General features: G+C 38.3%; 1 protein-coding gene across 2 annotated transcripts in view; it reads right to left on the bottom strand.

Moving 5' to 3' along the window:
• The window catches only part of LOC127236089 (CCA tRNA nucleotidyltransferase 1, mitochondrial), a 15,848-nt gene extending 2,554 nt beyond the window's left edge, over positions 1-13,294 (bottom strand). The window contains exons 1-8 of one of the 2 annotated variants that reach the window (XM_051203527.1): positions 13,217-13,294; positions 12,448-12,620; positions 8,615-8,808; positions 6,110-6,248; positions 3,315-3,441; positions 1,346-1,539; positions 443-696; positions 23-304 (exon numbers count right to left, since the gene is read on the bottom strand). In XM_051203527.1, the coding sequence (XP_051059484.1) occupies positions 56-304; positions 443-696; positions 1,346-1,539; positions 3,315-3,441; positions 6,110-6,248; positions 8,615-8,808; positions 12,448-12,595 (1,305 nt within the window). In that variant the 5' untranslated portion in view covers positions 12,596-12,620; positions 13,217-13,294 and the 3' untranslated portion in view covers positions 23-55. Of the gene's footprint in view, positions 1-22; positions 305-442; positions 697-1,345; positions 1,540-3,314; positions 3,442-6,109; positions 6,249-8,614; positions 8,809-12,447; positions 12,621-13,177 lie in introns of both variants that reach the window. The other variant, XM_051203528.1, reaches the window with a different exon arrangement.

The following is a 13,294-nucleotide window of genomic DNA, read 5'->3' as shown; positions in this document are numbered from 1 at the left end:
AAGGAAAGAAAACCAGTCTTACCAAGACTTTCCATTGTTCTGTATGGAGCTCATTTTAAGTCTTCTTTATGTAACTTAAAAGTTCATCTTTTTCCATTTGGTAACCGCTTTTCTTCCATTGTTCACGCAACTGCTGTAACAGGGCCCCAATTTCCTTCCCTGAAGAAATGCCCACTTTCCTGATGTCATGTCCACTCACAGGGAATGGTGGGACAGACCACTGCTGCATCTCCTTGAGAAGACCATGCTCTCCTTGGTACTTCAGCAGCTCACACACACGGGCAATTGCATCCGGTTCCCTTGACTAAGTGACACAGTTTTTTACATATTAAACACTATTTCATTCTACTACTTAAAATACTTACAGAAAGTCTACAGTTTGAAAAAAATTATTTAGGCGTTTAGTGAACTATTTTTCTGACCAAACCTAATACATACTTACATCTATAACGAAGTCTTGATATGGCCTCAATGGTTCTGAACTATCTGTTGCTTTAATCAAATCTTTCCTGTTTTTAACTATAAATAAACCCAAGTTTTTCTCTTCTTTAGAAATTTTCAATCTCAAATCCAGTTTTGTGACATCATCTTGTACTTTAAATAAAGAGGCCAAAAGAGTCATTGGTTTTGGTGAAAAGCCTTCAACATTTTTACTGACTTTGTTAAATTCTTCTAAATTTGCATTAGGAGGTAAACCTGTATGGCCAAAAAAAAAAAAAAAAAAAAAAGTCATTGTATTTAGTTATTAAACCTGCACTTGTCTGTCATACCATGATACCATGCACTTTTAAAGAGTATATCTTCTTTGTCTACTGCTTAGTATCAGCCCATCTGCCGCTCTCTTAACTCCCAGGAAACCCTATCGTGTTCTTGTTTCCCAGAGCAAGATGTAGCAGGAGGTTCAGAAGCTGTGGTTATGTCAAGTGCACAGTAGATGCCTTCTCAGTCAAATTCCTGTCTGCATCCATTCCCTATTCTGTAATTCATTCCCTATTCTGTAATTGTGTGTACCTGTTTGGAATATATTAGCTATAATTACTGTATTAAATATTCTTGTAGGACCACTAGCTAGGTCCAACTGCTGTTAGTCTCAACCCTTTTTGATGATAAACCAAGCCAACCTGCAAAGCCAGTAAGTGGCATAGCTTCACAAAATCCAAGTGTTCACTATGAACTACTCTTTACCACAAACTTTCCTAATCCTTAATCCCATGGTTTCTCTTAGAATTTCATTTGCCCACATATAATTCCTTAGCTATGTAACACAAAACATTTTACCTCATGTACTTTAAACTAGGTATTTTGTTGCTAGAACTCCATAGATAATTGTATAATCTATTCTCACCTATGTGAGGAGCCACATCAAGATCATAGATCAGGTGGATCAAATGGTTTACATGGTCACCAGTAAGAATTTTCTTCAGCTCTACCCAAATCCTCTCTCCGGATATTCCAGCCAAGCCTTTGGCATTTTCTGCAATTGCTTCTAGTGTCTCATGGTCATGGTCACCAGGTTTGTCGACAATTCTGCCATAAAACCTGTAAAACATTTGACATGACTCTTTTTCTCAAGATTAAAAAAAATAATTATTATTAAAAAGGAAAAAAAAGAACCTTACAAGCTAAGACTCTTGAGTTTTGTTACTTCCATATAGGCATGTCTCATCACATAAAATATTTTTTCCATTTTTAATAGGGGTTATCTGGTATACATCTAGGTGATGGATGTGATGGATCAACAAAATTATAATTTAAAAGTCTTGCTGTTTGGGTTGTTTTTAACAGACTGTTTGCATATACTTGTTTAGAAGATTTGGATTTATTGACAAATATTCATGCTCTGCTACACAGTGTTCTGAGTGGTCCCAAATGTGAACAATGAATGTTACTAGATGTATACTAGCCAAGTAGGTTTTGGGTTTTTTTTTTTTTTTTAGGTTAGAATTTGGATTTTTTTTTAATCACTGATAAGAAACTATCAAGATATAATCTACATAATGTAAACATCAGATGAGGTATTAGAGCATTAGATTATAGAAGGAATTCAAAAAAACAACTGCAAAATGTATAAATGGTCAAAAAGTGTATGAACCATGTCTAGTATCACTAGTCACCAGGGAAATGCACAAGAATCACTCCCGATAAGAATGGCTATTATCAAAGGTACTAGTGCTAAAGAAGCAGAAATATACTTGTACATGCACTGTAGAAATGGGGAGACTCCTCTGAAGACTAGAAAGAGGAGGTCAGGTTAGTATCAGGAGATGATCCTGGCTCTCCAGTGTTCACTGTGGCTCACTTTTGAAAAGAAACTATTGACCAGGTGTCAGAAAGTGTAGCACACTGAGAATGTGGTACAGTAGCCTCAAACTTGTGGTTAGCCGAGGCTGGACTTGAACTCAAGACCTTCCTGCCTTATGCTCCCTGAATGTTATGACTACAGGCATATGCTACCACTCTTGATGCAATATCCTGTCAATTATAGCAATAGACAAAGCTAGAGATGACTGTTAAATAATCTAGACACAAGAAACTAGAAATGCATAATCTCACATGTAGCCAAAAAAAAAAAGGGGGGGAGTGGATTTAAGTTGAGGATCTTCAGTGGGCACTAATTTACAGGTACACAAACAAGGTGACATTCTCATTTCTGCTGAATAGTAACAAAGATAAGCAAAAGCTTGAAGGAGATTGAATGTTTTATCATAAACATGGTACATGTCTAAGGACAGATAGGGGCTTTACCTTAAATTACAATGCATCACAATATTACATACACAAGTGAAGCAGTTAAAAAGTATGTCTACAAAAATTAAAATCACTGGTACCCTCAAATGCTATCCATGCATTTTCACACGTCCCTTTGAAGTGTGTACATTTATACTGACTTGTTTTACCACTCATTTAACAGTATTTTCCTTCTGTCAGTGTCATTTTGTGGTGAGGCATCAGATCAGATATGTTGTAGAGCATCTCAGACTCTTGAGCTCTATGAAGGCAGCAGACACTTTAAATCATCCTTCACTGTGATCAGAACACCTAACACAGTGCATAGGAAGGACTCAAACCACAGGATCAATGAAGGAAATACATTAATAATTTAAAGCTTTTATATAGAACACAGCACAAAGAACGGTTTAATTATGCATATTTTCAAAGTCAAAGCCGAAGGGTGCTACCTCACCGCTGAAGACAGGTAACTGGGAGCTTCTTTCATATTCCTGCTGATACATTCCACACAAGATAGGATAGTGCTTAAGGGAGAAAAAAAAAACATCAGAAATTTTCTATTGCTAAAATTTATAAACTCTTACCTGAAATACCTTAAAATCCGAAGATAATCTTCTTGAATTCTCTGCTTAGCATGTCCAACAAATCGAACTTTTTTATTTTTTAAATCTGCATATCCATTAAAATAATCAAACAAGGTACCATCAAAACCTATTCATTAGAAAAGAGGTAAGAAATCATTAGCAAGGGTTTAGTGGGAAGGAAAAAAAAATCATCTGAAAACTACCATACACAGTAAAACTTCAGTAAGGTTAAGAATTAAAAATGAACAAAATCAATTTACACTTGTATAAAGTGGGAATGAGGGGAAGATACCACACAAGCTGATTTAAATATAGAACATCAACAGTAATAGAAATCTTCTAAACATACTCCTAAAATAAGACTAGCAGAAGACCCCACCTCAAAGGAATAAATAATAAGTGGAAGGTAATAGAGAACACTCAATACCTTTTTCCAGTCTCTGTGTACATGCATACGTGGGCATACACACATTTATTTATACTAAGACATAATAAATCTTAAACAAAAGCCCAGTAACAGACACAGTAGACCAAAACAACCTGAAAATACAAATATGCTTATTGGCAAGAAAAAAAAAGAAAGAAAGAAAGCTTAAATAATTTGGGAAAAAGATGTCAGTACCAAAAGAAACTAATGATGCATTTCCCTTATATGCAAAAGCTGTTTTGAAATAAATAGACCCAAGATGGCAAAATACCTACTACCTCAACATTCACGACACTGAGGGAAGGGTTTCTAAGATGGCCTGAACACATACTCAAAATTGAAAAACAAAAATCATACAAAATAAAATCCAGAAGTCTTAAAAAATAACATTTCAACCTTAGTCACAAGTTTCTGAAAGCCTGTTCAGATTTCTCTCAGACTGGGTAATATCTGTCTGTTAACAGGCTTTGACAAAGTAGACACTCTGGTTCAACACTGAGCTGAAGATGCAATCCCACACACAGAGAAAGAGGCAGAGAGAGAGGCAGAGAGAGAGACAGAAAAGTAGAGACTGTACCGAGACCCACTGACACCTCTATCATTAAAAAGTGGGGAAGAAGGTTGGTCAAACTACTTTTACTACCTTAGAAACAGTATTAAAGTGAACCACTCATCTTGATTCCCCTTCCAGGGAAAATCTCAAACCCACATAGATAGCAATTTACCACAAGAACTAAAAAAAAATGAAAGCATTTATTCAATTAACTAAGAATGTTGGCCAGTGGCCCTGTGAGATATTCCACTCTGTGCCATCAGGAACAAGAGAAAGTAATACCAGCTTTGGAAAATGACTATCTGTCGATTTGGATGTTTCACATTAAATACTGTTTGGTTATTCTAAAAGAAACAACACTGGCAAGCTAAAACTTAAGTCTTTAAGTGTTTCCAAGCTTTTCTGGATCTATACATAAGCCAACTCCTGTACCAGAAGAATCTTGATTTACGGGACAGTTTCAAAAAGCTCCATAGGAAAACAAAGCAAAAACAGAAAAAAATAAAAATGTTAGGCAAGCAAATTAAGACTAACAGTATATCTTTAAGATCCTGTTCTAATACAAGACTGGTAGGATGGCTAACTCTTCCCAGCTACCATGTGCAAGCCCCTCATTTCCAGATCTAGTATTGCAAAAACAAAGGGGGAGGAGTGATACCTTTGGAAACAAAATAACCACCTATTATCCATACTATTAAAGCTTGAACCAGTGAGATTTGAAAGCCTGAAGCTACATATTAGGCATGTTACCATGAGTTAAATAGCTTCATAGAGTTGTTAAGCAGATTAAATTTATAATGTGCTTATAGCTGTATTGGGCACATGGTAAGGCTCAGCAAACTTGGCAAAATAGCACCAAGAATAGCTTTGTTTTATGTGAAATACGACTTTTAAAAACTTGTGTTTTCTGTTTTAGTGAATTAAACTGAAAATATTCCTGTTGGACAAGACTGTTAAACTAGTTGGAGTAGTGTAAGTTTGAATTAAGTAAAAAGAAACTAACATATATATATTTATATTATATAATGTTATATGTGTTATATAGCATTCATTATCTGGGCTACTTAGTGACATAATTTCTAGGCTTTGGAAGCTCCCACCATCACTAACCTGAACTACATACAGCACTTAGCATTCTGCAGTTTTATATATCCTTCTTGCCTAAACTTACTTTCTCAGCCCATGAAACAATAATCAGTGAAATTTAAACTATAAAAATTGGTAGAGCGGATAACTCAAGTGCTGACTGTTTCTCCTCACTTAATATCACAGGAGATTAAGATGACAGGTGTTTCATTATCTATGGCAATTCTATTGCTGCTTCCTTCCTAAGATTGGATGCTAACAAAGATTTTGAGGTTTTATGTAGAGTCAGTAATAAAGATGTGGTAGTTATTTAACATTCTATACAACATTGAGTGGACACATGTATAAAACACAGTACAGAGAGTGAGTGATATATGGGGGGCGGGCGGGGGGGTGTTACACAATTTTCCTTGCACTGTTTAGGTACAGTGAGTTAACAGACTGAACGTGCAAATGTGTCAGGCACTACTGTTAAGCAGTGACAGTTGTTTACTCCCTTAATCTTCACTATAGTAGAACAAAGGAAATTGGCAGAAATATTCCAGTTTGAAGCTTGGCATGAGTAACACAGAATCTGAGCCCAAAGATGTTGGCTTCAGCCAGCAGGATATACTGGTTTTAAGTTAGTACAACTTCAAAGTTGGCTAACATTCCCAAGCACAAGTTTACCAAGGAAAGGAAACACTAACAGACTGAATTCAAAGCTGTCTTGTCTTCTCAAGAGATTACCTAGGAACATAGAGTTTATGGTGAGGTCTCTGCGTTCAGCATCCTTCTGCCAGTCAGTTGTGAATTCTACCTCAGCATGTCTTCCATCAGTGGTGACATCAATCCGGAGTGTGGTAACTTCAAAATTTTCTTCATGAAGCTGCAATTAAACACAAGTTTATTGTTTTAAATGTTAGCATACATGAGTGCCACAGCCACAAACACAAGTCTGTTGTCTCCTTCCACTATGGGGATTTTATGGACTAAATTCAAGTTGTCAGGTTGGGCAGCAGATGTCTTTATGTACTGAGTCCCACAAAATTTTTTGCTTTCTTTTTAATTACTTTTTGGTATCACCAAGTATTCTAAAAAATTATCTTTATAAGGTATGGTGCTGGGATACCTGCCAATTACTTTCATGTCTTTTAAAGTCTATTAGTTTATACATTTAGCTTTGTACAGAAACATAAAATTTAAAAAAAATCCAATGAATAGTTTCTTAAAACATCCACTGTGGTAAGATCAGTTTCAGAGACAAACTTCCAACTATGAGAAGTAGGGTGGTAAGAAAGCACTCAATGCATCAGACTCCAGTTACTCCATGTCAGAGCAAGCTAGTCTCTGAAACATTATTTAACAGCTCCAGTCTGCAGAGAAGCAAAGAGCAGTTTCTGGAACATATACCACTGAGCAGCAGCAGCTGCTGAAAGAAGTCCTGTGTACCCTAGAAAGAGGCTCCAGCTGCAAAGGCCTGTAACACGATGTGAATGATCGGGACATGGGATGTGGGAAAGCCCATTTCAAATACAAGCCCACTGGATCATGATCGACGGTGCAGCAACAAATGGTGTATTAGCAATAGTCAAGCACAGAGATTTTCAATCAACAGACTTTGGGACCTTCTCATTACAAAGTTTATGTTAGCATTCCTCAGTTTCACATACTTTTCCAGATACAAAGCTGTGCCTATAGTCCCACTGCAAACTAAGGCTCTTGAGATACAATTATAGATTAAAGGAAAAGGACTTGAAGTAGGAAAACTGAAATTATTATCAGAAACAATATACTTTCCCTTGCTATACAAAACCAGGATGGACCAAAAATAATCAAAATTTGGGGCACCAGGAACTGCTGATAGTAGAAAGAGACACAATGAAAACAGGATTAAGTGGAAATAACAAAACTTGTCTTTCCCCCCACCCCCATTTCATTTTCAAAATATACAACTGAGCTTATGAATGGCACACAACTCTGTTGACTTCTGATCTCTAATGAAAACTCTTAACAGCATTAGGAGCACTAGCTCACACTTTCATAGACTATCAACCAAGGTCATCACTTTGCTGAAGACTGGAAGGATGGGTAAACAACTTTTTGACATCATAACATGATATTGTCATCTACAAGCGGGATGGACTGCATTCATAACGGTCTGGGGACACATGTGTCCAAAGGGCCCTGCTGGCCAGGCCTCATTACAAGCATCATCCAAATATAATGACAGCCAAAGAATATGTACATTTAAGGAAAACCATTAAGACAAACAGAAAATGCTTAAACACTGTGTCAAACAATTATAACTAATAGCCTATGGAAAATAATATTTTTAGTCTGAAACAAGAACTGAACACTAAAAGAAATAAGGTCTTGTGTCATAGAAGGAAACTTTTAACAAAGGGCCTTGGTGTATCATATTATATACATATTATAGTATTGGTGGCAAAAGCTTAACATGCAGTATTGTACAGTACAAACTTTACTAATGATAATGAACAACTATGTTGCCAGTTTCTGTGTTTACCGCACTACATTTAGTTACTTTAATGTATGTCACATGTCATTCATTTAACAAAGGAGGTATGTTCTAAGAAATTTGTTGCTAGGCAATTTCATTAAAAATTTGTTTTTAAACTTTTTACAATAACATTTGAAATGTAAGATATAGCTATAAAAATAGTTCATGTCCTGTTGCAAATCATACACCCTTTTTAAAGAACATTGTGTGAACAAGACACAAATTAATTTAATTCTATAGGAAAGGGTCAAGTGAGGACCATCAGTATCACTGCTGTCCACCCCAAATCTTGGCACACTGGCAAGTTCAGAGTAACACAGACAGAACTGGTCTCCCCCATGACTAGTATCTGGTGGGATACGTCCAGAAAGACCTGCCTGATCTGGTAAAATAATACTCAAAACACAGTTCTAAATAACGTAATTATAAACTCAGAACCAGAATTTACCAAGTACTATGGTATTAATAATACCCTGGAATGATGGAGAAAGGGGAGTTATATGGACTTGTTGTGGAGAAGTGTGGCAAGAAAGCTGAATCACAGAAATGAAGAGCATCTTTAAACCTGCAAATTTAAAACAAAATCTACAACAGAGGGCTTACTTGGTTTTATCTCAGAAACTGTAAAAGTGAGGTGAGTATCAAAGTTATATAAGTAGTTCCAATGGAGGAGTATGTGAGGTTTCAGAGGGTAGGAGGCACAGACATTTGCAGAGCTTTCTTTCACTCACCCTGGCAGTGATCGTCCCATGCTTCTCTCCTTTGTTGTTTATCATGCGCACGCCAGCTGACTGGAACATCTCCTTCATCTGAGTAGGAGTGGCAGTGGTGGCGAAATCCACATCTTGAGGCTTCACCCCATTTAGTAAATCCCTTACTGCTCCTCCTGCTATTCTTAATTCATGATTCTCTTTGGCAAATAATTCTGATGGAAGAAGGTTTTGTTTTTGTTTTAGCATACGTGATTAAAGATTAAAACTCCTATAAGCACAAGGTCCTGTCATCTATTACAGATAGTAGATGTCAATGAACTGAGCAGAGCTATATGAGAATGAAAACAATAGCTAGGCAGTGGTATGTATGCCTTTAATTCCAGCACACAGGGAGATCTCTGTGAGTTTGAGCCAGCCTGGTCTACAGTCTATAGATCAAGTTCAGGACAGCCAGAGCTACACAGAGAAACCCTGTCTCCAAAAAGAAAAAAAAAAAAAGTCTAAAATGGTTCTCCTACAGTAGACTGCCTCTAAAAACAGAGAACTTTTGACTTTTGAGAGTTTCTTTTTAATCCAGCAGATGGTTCACAATTCCAAGATGCCTTAAGGTTATCATTGTAAGCATGAATTTCAACAGGAAAGCAAGCAATAAACAATTCTGCTTGCTTCTCTATGGTATATGTGTATACTTTAGAATGGGAATTTTTATATTTCTTTGGGACAAATGTAGAGACAAATGTATGAACCTATGATAAATTATGATAAATATTATAACCAAAAACTTTTAAAAAACAAAACTGCATATATTGTTTGAAACCAATTTGAATTTGTGCTATACAAAGTATAAACACTATGCAAAGCATGCCTTGCACACAGTTCATGATCAGCCCCACTTTCCAATCGGTTTTAGTCAGTGTTCTCTAGCTACAAATTAAGATAATCTAGCAAGCAACTAGCTTCTATCAATCCAAAAGCAAGAATGCCAGCAGACAGCAATTTAGCTCAATTCATTACACCTACCTCTCTGATGTACCACACCAGTGTATTTACAACTTTCTGTTCTAAAAACCAATGAAACTATTTTCATGTTGGAACATGGATTTGAGGTAACCTAAATCCGTCTTCCCAGGCTCTGGACATTCAAATGGCTCCTCTTTTTTTCAAGTTCCTAACCAAAGCATAACGTCTTTCTGAAAACATACAATCCTCTTCAGGTCCCACTCCCAAATTCTCTCCAAAACAAACTAATCCAGGCCCCAATACTGTAAAGTCAGTTCCAAAGCCCTCTGTTGCAAGGCAATGGGGCTCTATTGGTAGTATTCTTCTACTGCAAGGAGTAGTTTGTTTGGCATGTCCTTGGGGATCGTGCATCTGGCTAAACCTGTCCCTAATCACAACTCAACTTGCTTTGCAATCCTCTACTTGTTTTTCTCCCATACTCTTCTTCCACCTACTCTTTTCAAACTGATCAACCTCACTTTGTAGATTTTCTAAAATGGCCTGACCAAACAATCTTGCCTTAAATAAACATGGGCTCTTGAATAAGATACCACTTCCATAAGCCCTCTCCAATAAGGGTCCAGGCTTCCTTAATTTCCAATCAAGTTTCCCAACCAACCAAACCCCCGTTAAGGGTCTTTAAAAATGTAAAATTCATGTTCACAACTTTAATACTAATGGAGATGTTCATGTACCAAACAACTGACAAACTGTCCAAACTGGGATCTACTGCCTTTAACACCTAAACCAGGCCTCTAAACTCTGTGCATATTTTGACACAGGGCTATTGAGTGTCTTCATCTACCTCCTTGCTCTAGTGCCAAGCCTCTGGTCCCTGAAAATCCAGCCTCTATAGCTGGATTACTCAAAATCAACAGAGTAAATTATACTAGGCAATTTCTCCTCCTACAGATTTGCAATGCAATGTCCAAATTTTACAGCACAATACACAAAGGCTCCCATATCTAACTTCTGTCGCATCTCTCTCTAATCTTTGACTCACACTTTACCTACATCAATCTCCCTGAAGCTTACTTCCAACTTTGTTTGTTTGCATTGAGCACTTCACTCCAAACACCTTTCCACCTTGTTCAATCCAGTTCAATGGCCACTGGGCAAACTTCTTGTCCAGTAACATCAACTAAGAAAGACACTACTTATGCAGTGAGACAGGCTTAAAGGGTGTGACTGCTGGTAAGCTGAGCTGACTGTGCTCTACACCTATATGGGAATATATGGGCAGCACAAATTGGAGTTGATGGGTTATTAAAAAGAGAAAAGAAAAAAAGGACAGAAGTCAGGGAAGGAGGAAGGTGAGGGAAGGAACCAAAGGCGTTAGGGTGATTATGATCAAACTGTAAGACATTCTGAAAGGATTAAAGTATCTTTTTAAAAAGATATTCAAGAAACTATATTACTTAACATTTTAAATACTGATTCTGCAAGGGGAGAGCAACAGAGAATGGGAAAGCTATGGGCTGGGAGAGCATATGAAAAAACAAACAGGTTCAATCGATCCAAATTAGAGCTGTTAGGTCTGCAGTGCTCAAGTAGCAGCTGATAGCCATTATGGTTACTGAGCACTTGAAATGTGTGAATCTGAACAGAGACTTGCTGTATGTGTTAGACATATCCCACATTTCACAAAAATCATACTTCCTTGAGATCTATTAATTTTACCCATTTCTTCTTAGTTTTATAATGTAACTAGAAGATTATCGCAAACAGCAAATTTCTAGCATTTTTCACTCTGGAAAATCTGTGAAAAGAGCATCATAAACTTGCACTTAAACCCTCTTCCTCACCAAAGAACCTAAAAGGATGTTCTCCTTGGAAGATACTTAAAATACCATTATCTCATGTGAAGAATACAAAAGTAGTCTTGTGAATAGCATAATTTTAAAGGACTGGCTCCCCCAGTTTGTTCAACAGAATTAGTCTACAGGGTTAAAACAAAATCAAACAGGTGTTCATCCTTCCAAGAGTCAGTGGAATATAGAACAGAATCCCAGCTTTCATGGTTTAAAAGTACCTCAAGGACCTGTGAGATAGATGTCTGAGTGGGTAAGAGCACTCGCTACCAAGCCTGATATCCTGACTGCATTCCTGGCACATATGGTGGAGACTACTGACTTCTCTAAGTAGTCTCCTGATGTGAACACATGAGAACATGCACCCTGCTCATCCCCAATAATAAAAAGGCACCTCAAGTGCATCTTCGGTGATTTTCTTGCCCACACAACTCAGTGTATTCCTGGAAGCCCTTCTTATCATACTCATAGGCTTTAAGTCATAGCTGTGGCCTGCTTCAACATCATTTGCTCAACTAAAGAGCAATACTGATAAAAACTGTGGCAGGAGCAATTTTCTGTCTGCATCCCAGACAAGCTTTATAGGTGCACACATGGGGAAAAAAAGTAATAGTTTTTATTTCATTCTATTCTCTCAGAAAGCAATTGTACAAAGGAAGAAAATGAAACTTGACTGTTTACAAACTGGAGGACATCAGACTACAGATTTAAAATCCAACTCCTTCAGTTAGTTATGTGGAAAACAGAAAAGGAACTTCACTTTCTAAGCACGTGTTTCCTCCTCCACACAGGAGAATACACATCTAGAGGTGTTGGGTCATCTCATTACATAATGTAGGGTAAATGGGACTTCATAAAGACACAGAAAAGTTCACACTACAGTCAACTCCCCACTTATGATGATTGAGTTTATGATTTTCAATGTAGGCCTTTCTTTCATTAGCCCTAAATAATTATCCCAACGTAGGCTAAAAGATGTTTACCCTTTATTTCTCTGTGGTGAACAATTCCAAAACTCAGAGGGCAACCTTAGCCTCTCACCTGTCAGGCTCTTCAATCCTTCTGTGAAAAGTGACTGGAATTCTGGAGACTGCAACTTCATTGTAAATAGGTATCGCTTCAGAAGGCACAATCTACTCCAACTACAGCTCAGGACCTGCCTGTGCCAAGGATACAGGCGCCTGTGCATCTGGAGACAGTCACCAACCACACATCTACAAGGCAAACACACGGGTAGGCTAATTAAACTTCAAAATGAAGGCAAACAAATACTGTCAGACAGCTCAACTAGCACACTCAACTCTCGGGATAAGAACCAGTAAGTAACCCTTTAAAGAACACGAAACCTCTCTGATGGCAGCCACCCAGTGTTGTACTCCTGATAAGTTTGCTGTATTGGAAGCAGGAGGGGATGAGAGTCCCAGAAGATGAAATACTAGACTGGCAGGAAGAGCAGGTCTCCAGGACCCAAAAGTTACGCATGCTCATACCCTCCTTCCCCACCCACCATCGGCCTCAGCGTTACTGCCTCCAAAGTTGGAACTTGGCGGGGTTGCCCCGGCAGTTCTGTCCCTCTGCGCGACCTCCGCGAGGCGGCAGCCCTTAAAGGAAAAGTGTCGCGCCGCGGAAGCAGCTACCCTCGAGCAGGCCACGTGTGTCTGAAACGCCTGCTTTCGCTCCCAACTCAACTCTGCAAACTGCTGGGAACCCGCCCTGAGACTCTGTGAAGAGACGCCCGGCGCACGCGGTACCGGCGGGCTCGCCTCGGTACCTTAGGAACGCAGCATTCCTACGCCAAGGGCCTGCTTACCCGCGGGCAGCCGCCACACGCGCACTTCCGGGTCGCGGCGCAGTGACGTCAGCAGGTACTGAGGATGCGCAGCAAATG

This window comes from Phodopus roborovskii, unplaced genomic scaffold (genome assembly GCF_943737965.1).
Source record: "Phodopus roborovskii unplaced genomic scaffold, PHOROB, whole genome shotgun sequence".
Taxonomy (NCBI): Eukaryota; Metazoa; Chordata; class Mammalia; order Rodentia; family Cricetidae; genus Phodopus; species Phodopus roborovskii.
Note: the sequence above shows the minus strand (reverse complement) of the source record. Positions and strands in the feature narration are given on the sequence as shown.